This window comes from Mya arenaria, chromosome 9, assembly GCF_026914265.1.
Source record: "Mya arenaria isolate MELC-2E11 chromosome 9, ASM2691426v1".
Taxonomy (NCBI): Eukaryota; Metazoa; Mollusca; class Bivalvia; order Myida; family Myidae; genus Mya; species Mya arenaria.
In genome coordinates this window covers 42,199,299-42,216,038 of record NC_069130.1, presented here as the reverse complement: position 1 = coordinate 42,216,038, position 16,740 = coordinate 42,199,299, and the positions used below count along the sequence as shown (strand labels likewise).

General features: G+C 38.0%; 3 protein-coding genes and 2 non-coding genes across 5 annotated transcripts; 3 read left to right on the top strand and 2 right to left on the bottom strand.

Annotated features, from left to right (window-relative positions):
- Positions 1-1,115: 1,115 nt before the first annotated feature.
- On the top strand, positions 1,116-2,380 carry LOC128246035 (M-phase inducer phosphatase 1-like). Its single transcript, XM_052964245.1, has 3 exons — positions 1,116-1,478; positions 1,714-2,055; positions 2,219-2,380. The coding sequence occupies exons 1-3, from the start codon at positions 1,116-1,118 to the stop codon at positions 2,378-2,380; spliced, it is 867 nt and encodes a 288-aa protein (XP_052820205.1).
- A 192-nt stretch (positions 2,381-2,572) lies between these two features.
- Trnav-uac (transfer RNA valine (anticodon UAC)) lies at positions 2,573-2,645 on the bottom strand. Its single transcript has one exon. It is a non-coding gene; the product is annotated as a tRNA-Val (tRNA).
- A 6,013-nt stretch (positions 2,646-8,658) lies between these two features.
- LOC128246034 (M-phase inducer phosphatase 1-like) lies at positions 8,659-9,924 on the top strand. Its single transcript, XM_052964244.1, has 3 exons — positions 8,659-9,021; positions 9,258-9,599; positions 9,763-9,924. The coding sequence occupies exons 1-3, from the start codon at positions 8,659-8,661 to the stop codon at positions 9,922-9,924; spliced, it is 867 nt and encodes a 288-aa protein (XP_052820204.1).
- A 191-nt stretch (positions 9,925-10,115) lies between these two features.
- Positions 10,116-10,188, bottom strand: Trnav-uac (transfer RNA valine (anticodon UAC)). Its single transcript has one exon. It is a non-coding gene; the product is annotated as a tRNA-Val (tRNA).
- A 3,496-nt stretch (positions 10,189-13,684) lies between these two features.
- Positions 13,685-15,298, top strand: LOC128246033 (M-phase inducer phosphatase-like). The gene is made up of 4 exons (XM_052964243.1): positions 13,685-13,746; positions 14,051-14,375; positions 14,628-14,969; positions 15,137-15,298. The coding sequence occupies exons 1-4, from the start codon at positions 13,685-13,687 to the stop codon at positions 15,296-15,298; spliced, it is 891 nt and encodes a 296-aa protein (XP_052820203.1).
- Positions 15,299-16,740: the final 1,442 nt, after the last annotated feature.

Here is a 16,740-nt window from a genome sequence, read left to right as displayed (position 1 = left end):
TTTAAAGTAAATGCTGAATATATAGAGTGCATCAGTTTTAGTAGCAGTAGTTGTTATGTAAGCAACAACAGAAGCTGCACATGTAGCACAGTTAGTAGTACAAAAATATCGTATATTTTCTGGATTTAAAAATGAACAACAAAAACCCATTTGAAAACACATACAGCTGGCCGTAATATATCATTTATAAACGTTTCAAAAATGACCTTTTCTACACACTTCATAAAACTACTATTGCTTTGAAAGATAATATTAGCAAAAGACAATACATATTGTCATTTTCAGGTTTCTGTCTGCATGTCTTCTAATGACAATAAAGTTTATATCGATACAATCTAATATTCTACTAATCTTATCTCATTAAAAGTCTCTTTCATCTTAAACATCGCCATGAATATTGCTCTTGGTCCAATACCTTGTAAAAGTTTCATCACAATCTGACAAACAATATTGTCCAGCAATAATCACTCATCAGATTGTCAATGGTTAACACTAATTGTTTGATGGGCGGCTAATTGGAATTCATTTGAGGTGTTCAGCGGCCATCACAGTGTTGACCTGAGCGACTCAAAGAGTCCACCGCTTGAGTGAACGGCTGAACTATCTGCATTCATTTGACATATAAAAACTAGGCGATCTCCAGAACTTCATCAGATCCTTTCCAATCTTGTTCGTGTATACAGCTTCAACTTTACTGCTTTATTTCAACATGCCTCCTCAGAGTTTAGATTTTTGTTCCGTATCGCCTTTGGCCCTCCGGTATGTATTAAAGTAAGTACATTTGCATACATCATTTAGATTTTACTGATTAAAACTCTCATTAAAATCCGGGATTTCGTACTTCAGACATGACAGGACATAACTTGCGAAACACAGCACTCTATCAAAGTTTTATTCAATCTTATACAAACTGGCATACAATACTGCCAGATTATTGGCAAAATCGGCATTAAATATTTATATATTTTTAGATACATCTGAGGTTCTATGCTTACACCGAGTTTGTTAGACACGGTCGTTAACATTTTATCTATGGTCAAAAAAGCAGTACAAGGACTTAAATAAAATTGAGTCTTTTTGTGAATTTTTCAGTGTAGTATTTTATTAAAGTCACCATGTTTCCGTTGCTAAAGGGACAATTCTTTGATTATAGAAAGAAGCTGTTATTTGATGAAGGAAACACTACTGCCGAAAATGAAAATCAAGTTGAGAAATTATTCACCAAGAACTTCGAAGAATGTTCGTCAGGCGCCACCGCCGCTCAACAGGAACGAAAAAGACGCAGAACAGCTGAAAACACACCCACGTCACCGCAACATGATGACGTCATCGTAGCCGATTCACCCGTTAGTGACGTCATTCGGGCTGTTGAACGGTTGTCGACACATTCTGACCTCGTGGCCGACGGGTCACGTAATAACGCTCTTCCGACAATTGCGGGCAAACACAAAGACCTCAAGGCCATTGCATCTGAAACGGTAAGATTATTGTTATGTTTAGTATCGTGTACTGAATTGTTAAGGGCGTTGGTACTTTAAATTTTCACCCAAACTGAATAATTTTTTTCGTGCACACATTAGTATAATCAATTTCATTATCAATACCCGCGTTTAAAATGTATCATATTTTATATGTTCGTTTTAGTATCATGAAACAGTGTAATGAGTAAAGGTGTCCTGGATATCCTCATTAAACAATGCTTTAATCTTTCAGATGACTGCGGTACTAAACGGCGACTACGACCACCATATTGATCACGTGACTGTCATAGACTGCAGATACCCGTACGAGTTCGATGGAGGTCATATCAGGGGTGCCATTAATCTCTACACAAAGGACGCCGTCCATAACTTTCTGAACGAGACTGTGACGTCATCAGATAAGAATCACGTGATCGTTTTCCACTGCGAGTTCTCATCAGAACGAGGTCCAAAGATGTACCGCCATCTTAGATCACTGGACCGTGACTTGAACCAGGACTCTTACCCGCGACTGAACTTTCCAGAGGTTTACCTCTTGGAGGGCGGATACAAGGCGTTTTATCAGCAGTACGAGGTAATGTATGTTTAACTTGTTAATAGGAATGAGCAATGTGGTGTTAAACGGTCAGCTATATTTAAGGGTGATTTAAAGAAGCGTGATTTAAGTGTGTATCATTATTTGTTCTGTTGTTAAACCATTTCATGCGTAAAATAATGTGACCATTCTGTTATTGCAGAACCATTGCTTTCCCCAGCGGTATGTACCCATGCTTCACGAGGAGCACGCAAAAGACTTACGTCACTTCCGGGTCAAGTCCAAGTCCTGGGCAGCAGGTGATAAACCGCGTCACAGGTCACGTGTGGATAAAACCGGGAGAACCTTCCGACTCGCTTTCTGATTGGTCATTCATTAACGTTATATGTCGTGTGTAGTGACGTCACAGAATACTCAAGACATGCCTCTTCACTAGCAGAATGCATACGACAATTTACGTCACAGATTAGACATCATAAACATCGCCGGGAGACAGATCAGTAAACTTCAGAACTGTATTTTTTACAAATAAATAGGTGATTGTAAAAAAAAACACTGGTTCCGCTGGGGCTCGAACCCAGGACCTTCTGCGTGTAAAGCAGACGTGATAACCACTACACTACGGAACCGGATATGATATGATATGTATGTAAATCACATTTTACGTTGATGCGTTGACATCTGTCGTCTTCACCAGCAGAATGCATACGACAACTAACGTCACAGATTAGACGGCTCAATGCGCTACGATTGGCTGTCAAATTTGTCAGATAGAAGAGGGCGACAATCTGTGGCACTGGTCACGGAGAAGCATTTAGACCGGGTTTTGGACAAAATATGATGAACTACGCCAGTTCTGAGATAAGTGATTTAACGGCACTTCTATCGAAACAAATCCATAGCATTTATGTAAAAAGTACATAATGCATAATGGAAATGATACTGTATATGTATTGTTTTTCATTCAATTTCTTTCCTGCTTTCTATTCCGAAACTGTTAAATTATACAGAATAATTTATTTATTATGTGTAAGTTCTTTGTGCTTTGTTTTGTTAGTGACATGTTTTATTGTTATATATGTTTATGAATAAAGATGATATTTTAAGTTTGTCATCACTTTTAAATATACTTTAAGGAGCTGGTGTCACTACTAACTGTGAATGTCACCTTGCTAAACAAGCCAACAAACTACTTTAAAAACTTGAATAGCATGCATGCAATAAGTGGGGAATGTACCAACTTAGATGTGCGGGAATGCACCAACTAGAAAATAATATCACTATCAGTAGTAGTTACTGTTTATGTTGGGTCTTCTGAACAAACCTGTGCCGATATAAATGTAGCTTAGTGTTTAGCGCGAAATGACTCTATATTAGCCAGTGCTCATTCGCGAACCGCTTATTATCAAGATTTAGACTACTAGTGTCATCTCACTCACTGGAAATAGAGACTGGTCGATATACTTATATTAACAGAGAAAACAGAAAATGTAAACTTTGTTCACATGACATTTTGGAGTCTGAATATCATTTTCTACTTTGTTGTACAGCCTATTCAGATCTTAGACAAAAATATCGTATTAAATTTAATTGGCCAAAAATGGCTAAATTTAAATATTTGATGTCAGTAAAGAGGGATTTATTTTTACAGAACTTAGTTTATATATAGTGCTATGAAATTAAGACAAGAAACGCTAGAAGTTAAGCTGCTTCTATTGGTTATATTTTCGTATATATTAATAGATTATTGCCTTTGTAAATAGATATGTTAGGTCATCACATGATTGCTTTATTATTATACTTTTGTGTTTTGGCCATAAGTAGATAGTTTGTAAATGGCCAAAGGCAAACATGCCGATTCGCCAATAAACTCTTGAATTATAAAATTATAGTATAATTCACATTAAAGACTAAATGTAATTTTGATAATAAGCGATTCATTTAGAATCCGTCCAGCAATTATATTGACGTAATCAGTTAATATATGTATATTTCAGTTTCGCCTCTTTTAAATTGTGAAAAAAATAACACGAAAAACAGACGGTAAATGTGTGTTATTGCTATCATTTTAAAGCATTGCTAAATTTGCTAATATCACACAACACATCATTTATTTGGCGCATAATGTTTTGAATTAAGACGGCGATACCGAATGTAAAAAATACGATAGTGAATTCTGAGTTTTTTGCAGTTTTATTTCAATGACAAACCAAAAAACGTTTGGACGACGATTTGCGACTAAGTTCTTAACAAAACAATCTTTTAACGACGAATGGAACCTTATAAAAAATCCAATAGTTGACTGAAAACTGAAAAAACAAGGACAGCTTCTATACTATTTCTAGTGTTGCTGGTTTATTAGTTGTTGTTGTTGTTGTTGTTGTTATGTTCCTGTGCTCAACATTTGAAAGGCCAAGACTGTTCAGACGCCACTGAATCATCTCAAATGCAGCCCAATTAGACCTTTCATCAACCAATTAGACATTGACAATCGGATGAGTGATTATTGTTTGACAATAATGTTTGTCAGATTGTGATGAAACTTTTACATGGTATAAAACCCAGAGCAATATTCATGGCGACGGTGCAGATGAAAAAGATTACTATTGACTTAACTAATCGTGTCTGAAAATCTGAGATAATTCAAGTCAAAGTCAAAAATTATTAATTTTATTTCTTGTATGATAAAACCACGACAAACTTCTCGTAATTCAAAAATGTCTGGAATTAGTATGAGACTAAACATTATAATAAAATGGCGTATCTCATTAATATGAATATTAGTCCAAGCCGACACCAATGCTTGATTTTTTTTATCAATAAATATAAGAGTTATAGGTCCGTGGATTCATAAATTTTATAATTAAATAAGTCCGATCAAATTACAGTGAAAAACAGTGCCCAGATGGTCCTTACTCAACCATCTTCAGTAATCAGCCCATAACTTGGGTCATTCCTAATAATATGGACATACTTATAGCAAACATTGGAGACAAGTTAATATATAACACCAAATAATTATAGCCTTAGCTTAGACGTTTCCCCGAATTATGTCTTTCATGATACGTTAATATGAGCTTTGCCATCATTTATTAACCTGCGCTGCATCGTTCAGAGTTCATCTGGACTATGGCGTCCAAGATACGATAGCCTGGGCCCTTCCGTTCGTGATGCGTTTACCTGGGCTCTTCCGTTCGTAATACGTTTACCTGGGCCCTTCCGTTCGAGATACGTTACCTGGGCTCTTCCGTTTGTAAGACGTTTATCTGGGCCCTTCCGTCCGTGATAAGTTTACCTGGGCCCTCCGTTCGTGATACGTTAAACAGGGCCCTTCCTTTCGTGAAACGTTTACCTGGGCCCTTCCGTTTGTGATACGTTGACCTGGGTGCTTCCGTTGGTAATACGTTTAACTGGGCGATAACGTTCTTGATACGTTTACTCGTTTACCTGGGTGCTTCCGTTCGTTATACGTTTACCTGGGCGCTTCCGTTCGTGATGCGTTTATCTAGGCTCTGTCGTGCATGATACGTTTACCTTGGCGCTTCCGTGCTTGATACGTTTACCTGGGCGCTTCCGTTCGTGATACGTTTACCTGAGCACTTCCGTTCGTGATGCGTTTATCTAGGCTCTGTCGTTCATGATGCGTTTATCTAGGCTGTCGTTCATGATGCGTTTATCTAGGCTCTGTCGTTCATGATGCTTTTAACTAGGCTCTGTCGTTGGTGATGCGTTTATCTAGGCTCTGTCGTTCATGATGCGTTTTTCTAGGCTGTGTCGTTGGTGATGCGTTTATCTAGGCTCTGTCATTCATGATGCGTTTATTTAGGCTCTGTCGTTCATGATGCGTTTATTTAGGCTCTGTCGTTCATGATGCGTTTATCTAGGCTCTGTCGTTCATGATGCGTTTATCTAGGCTCTAACGTGCATGATGCGTTTACCTGGGCACTTCCGTGCTTGACGCGTTTATCTAGGCTCTGTCGTTCATGATACGTTTACCTGTGAACTTCCGTGAGTATACGTTTATCTAGGCTCTGTCGTTCGTGATACATTTGCCTGGGCACTTCCGTGCGTGATGCGTTTATCTAGGCTCTGTCGTTCATGATACATTTACCTGGGCACTTCCGTGCGTGATGCATTTATCTAGGCTTTGTCGTTCATGATACGTTTACCTGGGCGCTTCCGTGCTTGATATGTTTATCCATGCTCTGTTGTTCATGATACGTTTACCTGGACACTTCCGTGCGTGATGCGTTTATCTAGGCTCTGTCGTTCATGATACGTTTACCTGGGCACTTCCGTGCGTGATACGTTTATCTAGGCTCTGTCGTTCATGATACGTTTACCTGGGCACTTCCGTGCGTGATGCGTTCATCTAGGCTCTGTCGTTCATGATACGTTTACCTGGGCACTTCAGTGCGTGATACGTTTATCTAGGCTCTGTCGTTCATGATACGTTTACCTGGGCACATCCGTGCATGATACGTTTATCTAGGCTCTGTCGTTCATGATACGTTTACCTGGGCGCTTCCGTGCGTGATGCGTTTATCTGGGCGCTTCCGTGCATGATACGTTTACCTGGGCGCCTCCGTGCGTGATGCGTTTATCTAGGCTCTGTCGTTCATGATACGCTTACCTGGGCGCTTCCGTGCGTGATGCGTTTATCTAGGCTCTGTCGTTCATGATACGTTAACCTGGGCACTTCCGTGAGTGATGCGTTTATCTAGGCTCTGTCGTTCATGATACGTTTACCTGGGCGCTTCCGTGCGTGATGCGTTTATCTAGGCTCTGTCGTTCATGATACGTTTACCTGGGCACTTCCGTGCGTGATTCGTTTATCTAGGCTCTGTCGTTCATGATACGTTTACCTGGGCGCTTCAGTGCGTGATGCGTTTATCTAGGCTCTGTCGTTCATGATACGTTTACCTGGGCACTTCCGTGCGTGATGCGTTTATCTAGGCTCTGTCGTTCATGATACGTTAACCTGGGCACTTCCGTGAGTGATGCGTTTATCTAGGCTCTGTCGTTCATGATACGTTTACCTGGGCGCTTCCGTGCGTGATGCGTTTATCTAGGCTCTGTCGTTCATGATACGTTTACCTGGGCGCTTCCGTGCGTGATACGTTTATCTAGGCTCTGTCGTTCTTGATACGTTCACCTGTAATATTTGTCGTGAATATTTATCCCCAAATTTCAAACACATTATTCAAACAGTACCCTTTAAACATTTTTTGGATGTAAAATACTTTTTAAACAGTCTTTGCAAATTAAACTCCTGGTCCCAATATCATAAAAATACTCAGTTCAACTCTAATTCTACAGCAAAGAATATGCTTGAGTATTTTTCAAACAACATCGAGTTGTACTCAATTGCATTTAATGCTGTAGAAAAAATCTTAGGAATCTTGACCAAAGTGATTAATGATCATAGTCAATACGGGAAAGCAATTTTAAAGGTGTGAACAACATATAAGGGTTTTAATACCTTTTGATTCTAGGCAGTAAAATGAGTTGAGACTAAGATTGAGATATGACTTAAGTATTTATGTGATATTTCGTCCTGTAAAATACCAAAACAGCAAAAATATTATTAATAAAATTACAAAACAAAACACTTAATTCAAATTTCTACGATATGATATCAAGCTTTTGATTTTAGCACAATTAGTAGCAAAAATATCGTTTATTTTTTGGTTAAAAACAAACAAACCCCATTTGACAACATATATTGCCGGTCGTAATATATCATTTATAAACGTTTCAAAAAATGACCTTTTCTACACACTTCATAAAACTACTATTACTTTGAAAGATAATATTGGTTTCTGTCTGCATATCTTCTAATGACAATAAAGTTTATATCGATACAATCTAATATTCTACTAAAGTTATCTCATTAAAAGTCTCTTTCATCTTAAACATCGCCATGAATATTGCTCTTGGTCCAATACCTTGTAAAAGGTTCATCACAATCTGACAAACAATATTGTCCAGCAATAATCACTCATCAGATTGTCAATGGTTAACACTAATTGTTTGATGGGCGGCTAATTGGAATTCATTTGAGGTGTTCAGCGGCCATCACAGTGTTGACTTGAGTGACTCTTAGAGACCACAGCTTGAGCTGAACTATCTGCACACATTTGACATATAAAAACTAGGCGATCTCCAGAACTTCATCAGATCCTTTCCAATCTTGTTCGTGTATACAGCTTCAACTTTACTGCTTTATTTCAACATGCCTCCTCAGAGTTTGGATTTTTGTTCCGTATCGCCTTTGGCCCTCCGGTATGTATTAAAGTAAGTACATTTGCATACATCTTTTAGTTTTTACTGAGTAAAACTCTCATTAAAATCCGGGATTTCGTACTTCAGACATGACAGGACATAACTTGCGAAACACAGCACTCTATCAAAGTTTTATTCAATCTTATACAAACTGGCATTCAATACTGCCAGATTATTGGCAAAATCGGCATTAAATATTGATATATTTTTAGATACATCTGGGGTTCTATGCTTACACCGAGTTTGTTAGACACGGTCGTTAACGTTTAATCCATGGTCAAAAAATGCAGTGCAAGGACTTAAATAAAATTGTGTCTTTTTGTGAATTTCCCAGTGTAGTAATTAATTAAAGTCACTATGTTTCCGTTGCTAAAGGGACAATTCTTTAATTATAGAAAGAAGCTGTTATTTGATGAAGGAAACACTACTGCCGAAAATGAAACTCAAGTTGAGAAATTATTCACCAAGAACTTCGAAGAATGTTCATCAGACGTCACCGCCGCTCAACAGGAACGAAAAAGACGCAGAACATCTGAAAACACACCAACGTCATCGCAACATCATGACGTCATGGTAGCCGATTCTCCCGTGAGTGACGTCATTCGGGCTGTTGAGCGGTTGTCGACGAACTCTGACCTCGTGGCCGACGGGTCACGTGATAACGCTCTGCCGACAATTGCGGGCAAACATAAAGACCTCAAGGCCATTGCATCCGAAACGGTAAGATTATTTTAATGTTTAATATCGTGTACTGAATTGTTCAGGGCGTTGGTACTTTAAATGTTCACCCAAACTGAATCACTGTCTTTCGTGCAAATATAAGTATAGCCAACTTCTTTATCCAACCCCGCGTTTTAAATATATTATATTGTATATATTTGTTTTAGTATCATGAAAAAAGGTAATGAGTAAAGGTGTCCTGGATATCCTCATAAAACAATGCTATACTTTTTCAGATGACAGCGGTACTGAACGGCGACTACGACCACCATATTGATCACATGACCGTCATAGACTGCAGATACCCGTACGAGTTCGATGGAGGCCACATCCGGGGTGCCATTAATCTCTACACGAAAGACGCCGTCCAGAACTTTCTCAACGAGACTGTGACGTCATCAGATAAGAATCACGTGATCGTTTTCCACTGCGAGTTCTCATCAGAACGTGGTCCTAAGATGTACCGCCATCTTAGATCACTGGACCGTGACTTGAACCAAGATTTTTACCCGCAACTGAACTTTCCAGAGGTTTACCTCTTGGAGGGCGGATACAAGGCGTTTTTCCAGCAGTACGAGGTAATTTATGTTTGACTTGTTGATAAGAATGAGTAATGTGATGTTAAACGAACATATATATCCCAGAGTGATTTAAAGAAGCGTGATTTAATTATGTATCATTATTTGTTCTGTAGTTAAACCATTTCATGCGTAAAATAATGTCACCATTTTGTTATTGCAGAACCATTGCTTCCCCCAGCGGTATGTCCCCATGTTGCACGAGGAGCACGCAAAAGACTTACGTCACTTCCGGGTCAAGTCCAAGTCCTGGGCAGCAGGTGATAAACCGCGTCACAGGTCACGTGTGGATAAAACGGGGAGAACCTTCCGACTCGCTTTCTGATTGGTCATTCATTAATGTTATATGTCGTGTGTAGTGACGTCACAGAATACTCAAGGCGTGCCTCTTCACCAGCAGAATGAATACGACAATATACGTCACAGGTTAGACATCATAAACACCGCCGGGAGACAGATCAGTAAACTTCAGAACTTTTATTTTTTACAAATAAATAAGTGATTGTAAAAAGACACTGTTTCCGCTGGGGCTCGAACCCAGGACCTTCTGCGTGTAAAGCAGACGTGATAACCACTACACTACGGAACCTGATATGTTAGATACGTATGTAAATCACATTATGCAAATAATTATTTTATGTACATTGTATTGTTATTTTCTTTCACATTTTACTTGCTACCTCTTCCAAAACTGTTAAAGTTTACAGAGTTATTTATATATTGCGTATAAGTAATTTGTGCTTATTTTTGTTAGTGACATGTGCTATTGTTATATATGTTTATGAATAAAGATTATATTTAAGATTGTCATCAGTTTTAAATATATTTAAAGGTGCGATTGTTCAATACTAACTGTCAATGTCGCCTTGCTAAACGAGCCCACAAACTACTTTAAAAACTTGAATATAATGCATGCAATTAGTGGGTACAAACTTAAATCGGCGGATATGCACCAACTAGAAAGTAATAATGATATCAGTAATAGTTATTGTTTATGTTTGGTCTTCTGAACAACCCTGTGCCGATATTAATGTAGCTTAGTGTTTAGCGCGATATGGCTCTATATTAGCCAGCGTTCATTCGCGAACCGCTTAATATAACATAAAATAACATAAGTTTTATTAGCATTAATGTTGTGGCAACATCATAGCCATACCAAAAATAACATACAATGAAATACAGTGGTACAAGTACACAAGAACACAAACTTTTACACGGAAGAAGAGTGAACATTTAATTTCCACTTCTGTCGCAAAATGAAAATTATACAAACTTTGATACATTTAGAAGTAATTTTGGCGATGTAGTTATCATAAGGTTTTCGAATTTTGTTAATGTTGGCCATCTGCAGTAAAAATTGCTTAAATACTTTTTTCGCAGTTCTCTGTGTTTAGGGCAAACTAGAAGAAAATGGTATTCATCATAATTCACATCATTAATCTAAATGATATTTTAATAGTAAGCGATTAAACTAGAATCTGTTCATCAATTATGTTGACGGAATCGGTTATATGTATATTTCGCTTATTTTGAAAATGTGTGTTATTGCTATCTTTCTAAAGCATTACTAAATTTATTAAAACCACCCAACACATCAATAATTTGGCGCATGATGTTTTGAATTTAGACGGCGATACTGAATGTTAAAAATACCATAGTTAATTCTGATTTTTTCGCCTTTTTTATTTCAATGACAAACCAAAATAACATTTGGACGACTATTGGCGACTAAGTTCTTAACAAAACAATCTTTTATCGGATAATGGAACCTTCTAAAAAATCCATTAGTTGACCGAAAACTAATGAAACAACGGCAGCTTCTATAATATTTCGAGTGTTGCTGGTTTATTATTATTTGTTGTTGTTGTTATGTTACTGTGCTCAATATTTGAAAGGCCAAGACTGTTCAGACGCCTCTGAATCATCTCAAATGCAGCCGAATAAGACCTTTCATCAACCAATTAGACATTGACAATCTGATGAGTGATTATTGTTTGACAATAACGTTTATCAGATTGTGATAAACTTTCAAATGGTATTGAACCCAGAGCAATATTCATGGCGACGGTGCATATGAAAGAGATTACTGATCGTGTCTGAAAATCTGTGATGACTCAAGGCACAGCCAAATTATATTCATTTTATTTCTTGTTTGATAAAAACCGAGACAAACTTCTTGTAATTCAAAAATGTCTGGAATTAGTATGAGAACAAACATTATATAACAATTGCTCATCTCATTTAGATGAATATTAATCCAAGCCGACATCAATACAATATTTTATTTTTTATCAATAAATATAGAGTCATAGGTCCGTGGAATCATACATTTTGTAATTAAATAAGTCAGATCAAATTACAGTGAAAAGCAGTGCCCAGATTGTCCTTACTCAATCATCTTCAGTAATTAGCCCAAATTTTGGGTCATTCCTGATAATAGGTCATACTTATAACATACATTGGAGACGTTAATCTGAGCTTTGCCATTTAGCATTTCTTAAGCTGCACTCCATCGTTCAAAAAATAGTTCTTCTAGGCTCTGCAGTCCAAGATACGTTTACATGGGCCCTTCCGTTCGTAATACGTTTGCCAGGGCCCTTCCATTCGTGATACGTTTACCTGGGCACTTCCGTTCGTGATACGTTAACCTAGGCCCTTCCATTCGTAATACGTTTACCTACGCCCTTCCGTTCGTAATACGTTTACCAGGGCCCTTCCGTTCGTGATACGTTTACCAGGGCCCTTCCGTTCGTGATACGATTACCTGGGCCCTTCCGTTCATAATACGTTTACCAGGGCCCTTCCGTTCGTGATACGATTACCTGGGCCCTTCTACGATTACCTGGGCCCTTCCGTTCGTGATACGATTACCTGGGCCCTTCAGTTCATGATACGTTTACCTGGGCCCTTCCGTTCGTAATACGTTTACCTGGGCGCTTCCGTTCGTGATACGATTACCTGGGCCATTCCGTTCGTAATACGTTTACCAGGGCCCTCCCGTTCGTAATACGTTTACCAGGACGCTTCCGTTCGTAATACGTTTACCAGGGCCCTTCCGTTCGTATTCGTTTACCAGGGCCCTTCCGTTCGTGAAACGATTACCTGTGCCCTTCCGTTCGTGAAACGATTACCTGGGCCCTTCCGTTCGTGATACGATTACATGGGCCCTTCCATTCGTGATACGTTTACCTGACCTTTGTCGTACATGATACTTTTACCTGGACTCTGTCGCTCATGATACGTTTAACTTGACTGTGCGTTCACGATTCCCAGTACCAAAAAGCGTTTATTTTTCCACATTGTAATGCAAAAAAGATATAAAATAGTTCTGGAAAAAGGTCCAATTTAGTAAATGAAATGACAAAAAATAAGTATCTCTTAGGCAAAGAGCAAACGCATGTTTAATATTAAACGACCTAAGATTTAAAAGAAATTCAGAAATGTACTTTCTTGGGGCTTATCAAAACGGGCACAATTATTGGTTTTTGTTGCAAATGTGTCAATGCTTTTTCTGCTCTCTGTTTGGGAGTTATCTGAGACTTTGTTCACATTGGAATTGTATTCGCTTGTCTACTAGTTTTCGTATACAACAAAGACAACTATTTAGGGCCATTAACTATCAAAATATTTCAGTTATTTTTTTGGTTTTCTGTTTGCATGTCTTCTAGCGACCATAAAGTTCTCATTTATACAATCTAACATTCTACTAATGTTATCTCATTAAAAGTCTCTTTCATCTTAAACATCGCCATGAATATTGCTCTGGGTTCAATAACACGTAAACGTTTCGTCACAATCTGACAAACAATATTGTCAAACAATGATCACTCATCAGATTGTCAATGGATAACCTTAATTGCTTGATGAGCGGCTAATTGCACCGCATTGAGGTTTTTAGCGTCCATCAATGCGTTGACTTGAGCGACTCAGAGCGTTCGCCGCTCCAATCATCGTGCTTGATTGGACGTCTGAACTATCTTAACATATTGACATATACCGTATAAAACCGCCGATCTTCAGAATTTTCATCAGATCTTCGACAATCTTGTTCGTGTATGCAGCTTCAACTAAACTACCTTTTCAACATGCCTCCTCAGATTTTGGATTTTTGTTCCGTATCGCCGTTGGCCCGCCGTTATGCATCGAAGTAAGTACATTTGTACAAGTATTTTAATTTTCATATAGTAAAACTCTTTTTTTTAAATCCGGGTTCTCATACTTCAGACATGACAGGACACAACGTGCGAAACACAACACTCTTACAAACTTGTATTCAATCCTGTAGAAACTGACATTCAATACTGAAAGATTATTGACAAAATCGGCATTAAATATTGATATCTTCTTAAATGCAGTGCAAGAATCTCGTCGTTATGCTAACCTTTCAGCGTAATAATTATAAACAAAATAACCATGTTTTCGTTGCTAAAGGGACAATTTCTAACTTCCAGAAAGAAAGTTTTCTTTGATGAAGAAATAACTAGAGACAAAATAGAAGTGGAGACAATATTCTCGAAAAACATTGAAGATTTTTCGACAGACGTCAGTGACGTTTCGCACAACCGAAAAAGACGCAGAACCGCTGAATACACACACACGTCATCTCAAAGTGCTGACGTCATCATAACTGAGGACTATTCTCCCATGAGTGATGTCATCCGGGCTGTAGAGCGGCTGTCGACGAATTCAGATCTCGTGGCCGACGGGTCACGTGATAATGCGCTGCCGACAGTGGCCGGCAAACACAAAGATCTCAAGGCAATTTCATCCAAAACAGTAAGACTATTTTGATGTTTCATTTCGTTTACTGAACTTTCAATGGCGACTTAATATTTATGAGAACGCCAAAACTTTACCCCTTTCTTAAACGCGTCTGGAATTGTTATCAAACACCAGTGTTTAAAATGTATGCGTTTTTTTTTCTTTATTGCCTTGGCATAAACTTTAATGAGAACATAATGCTTTATTTCAAATATACTGAGTTACGACGTTTTGAATATTCTTATAAATTAATTGTCTAACTTCCAGATGTCTAAGGTACTGAATGGCACCTACAACCATCACATCGATCACGTGACTGTCATAGACGCAAGGTACCCGTATGAGTTCGAGGGAGGCCATATCCGTGGTGCCATTAATCTCTACACGAGGGACGCCATCCAGAACTTCCTCAACGAGACTGTGACGTCATCTGACAAGAATCACGTGATCATTTTCCACTGCGAGTTTTCATCAGAACGAGGCCCAAAGATGTACCGCCATCTCAGATCATTGGACCGTGACTTAAACAAGGAGTCTTACCCACAACTAAATTTCCCAGAGGTTTACCTCTTGGAAGGCGGATACAAGGCGTTTTACCAACACAACCAGGTAATGTATTGTGTTTGACGTATTGATAAGAATGAACAATGTCTATGTTTAGCACGCAGTTAAAGACCATATTTTAAAGAGACGTGATGTAAATATAGAAGCATTTGTTCTACTGGAAAGTAAACCAATTTCATTCGTGAACTAATGTGCTTTTTATGTTATTTCAGAACCAGTGCTTCCCCCAGAGATATGTTCCCATGTTGCATCAAGAGCACACCAATGACTTACGTCACTTCCGGGTCAAGTCAAAGTCCTGGGCAGCAGGCGACAAACCTCGTCACAGGTCACGTTTTGGACAAACTGGGGGTACCGTCAGACTGGCATTCTGATTGGTCATTCATTCACGTCAAATGTCATAAGTAGTAAAGTTGCGGCATTATGATTGGCAGAATGACAGAATATGACATACAACGCCACAAACCACCGATGGAAAACTCAAGGAATTCCACCATGCTGGCTTATGACTGGTCGGCGTACATCAAGCGACATGCTTGTTTATTTCACGAGTCGTGAGTTCCTTCGGACTCGGGCCGGATTGACCAGTTTAGGAGAGTGACATTATAACCGGGTCTTGGACAAAACATCGTGTCAAGTTCGTTATGACCAAGCGGTACGCTCTAAAATGCTTTCTTATAGGTCGAAACGGTTCGACTGACGTTCTGATTGGACTATAACTGTATGAACTTTTGCAACTTGTGCTGGTGGAGGTCATTCAAATCTACCATAACTCCGTATGATGAACAAACGGATGAGAAAGCCAGTTCTACGACTAGAAATTGAACGGCACTTTGATTGAACAAATCAGTGCATCTTAAATGGTCACCGTATACATACTGATTTTTTTTTGTGTAAGAATATGTTATTGTATTGTTCCTTATATCATTTTATTTTTCACTGTCTTCCACCCCTTCTTTCTCTCTCTTCCGAAACTGTCAACGTGTACAGAGTTATTTATTTTCTGTTATAATGTGTTAGTGACAATCTGAACTTGTTTTATTGTTAAATATGTTTATGAATAAAGATAATTTGAAATACTTTCATTTTCCGTTTTTCGTTATTGTTTTACACGTGAAAGTGCTATTGTATCAATACTAACTTTCTAAACGGACATTTAAACTACTTTCAAAAAATATAAATACACATTTATTAGATTGATATAAAATACTTATTTCAAATCTCAATCTCACTCTGAACTAATTTTACCACATAGCCTCAAAAAAGTCAAAATATATAATTAGTTTTTTCTTTGAAATATTGACCTAATATTTTTATCAACACATTCTATGAACAATTAAACGTTTAAAAAATATATAAACATGCAAGATTTTGAATCAGAGTATGCTTTCTTGCATCGACAGCGTCCTTTCTTACATCGACAACGTACGCTCTTGCTTTGACATAAGGGGCGTATAGCTAGAACCAATTTGATGTGAACAGAACAGAACAGAACAGATATTTTATTAGACTTATACAATTGTACATCGTCTTAATACATATAGTTATACATAAGTTCATGTCATTTCTCTAAACAAACTAAGAGGATTTTTTAACAAATTTAAGGCATGTTGTCAAGCAAAAGTCAAGAATTGATTTCTAAGTAACTAACCTTATAGTATGTATTACTTGATAACATTGGCAGTGAGGACAATTATCTTTAGTAGTGTACTTATGTCATGTTATTAATTATTGAGTTGCGTATAACAAATGCTTGTTTCATATATTTACAGACATTCATAATTTCAGTCTTGTCATATGAAGTCAGTAATTTATG

What these genes read in the sequence shown, in the direction of transcription:
- LOC128246035 (XM_052964245.1), top strand. Translation starts at nt 1,116, where the DNA reads ATGTTTCCGTTGCTAAAGGGACAATTCTTTGATTATAGAAAGAAGCTG. An exon ending in AGGCCATTGCATCTGAAACG is followed by an intron (nt 1,479 to 1,713) that starts GTAAGATTATTG and finishes TTAATCTTTCAG; the next exon opens with ATGACTGCGGTACTAAACGG. An exon ending in CGTTTTATCAGCAGTACGAG is followed by an intron (nt 2,056 to 2,218) that starts GTAATGTATGTT and finishes CTGTTATTGCAG; the next exon opens with AACCATTGCTTTCCCCAGCG.
- LOC128246033 (XM_052964243.1), top strand. Translation starts at nt 13,685, where the DNA reads ATGCCTCCTCAGATTTTGGATTTTTGTTCCGTATCGCCGTTGGCCCGC. An exon ending in GCCCGCCGTTATGCATCGAA is followed by an intron (nt 13,747 to 14,050) that starts GTAAGTACATTT and finishes TCTAACTTCCAG; the next exon opens with AAAGAAAGTTTTCTTTGATG. An exon ending in AGGCAATTTCATCCAAAACA is followed by an intron (nt 14,376 to 14,627) that starts GTAAGACTATTT and finishes TCTAACTTCCAG; the next exon opens with ATGTCTAAGGTACTGAATGG.
- LOC128246034 (XM_052964244.1), top strand. Translation starts at nt 8,659, where the DNA reads ATGTTTCCGTTGCTAAAGGGACAATTCTTTAATTATAGAAAGAAGCTG. An exon ending in AGGCCATTGCATCCGAAACG is followed by an intron (nt 9,022 to 9,257) that starts GTAAGATTATTT and finishes ATACTTTTTCAG; the next exon opens with ATGACAGCGGTACTGAACGG. An exon ending in CGTTTTTCCAGCAGTACGAG is followed by an intron (nt 9,600 to 9,762) that starts GTAATTTATGTT and finishes TTGTTATTGCAG; the next exon opens with AACCATTGCTTCCCCCAGCG.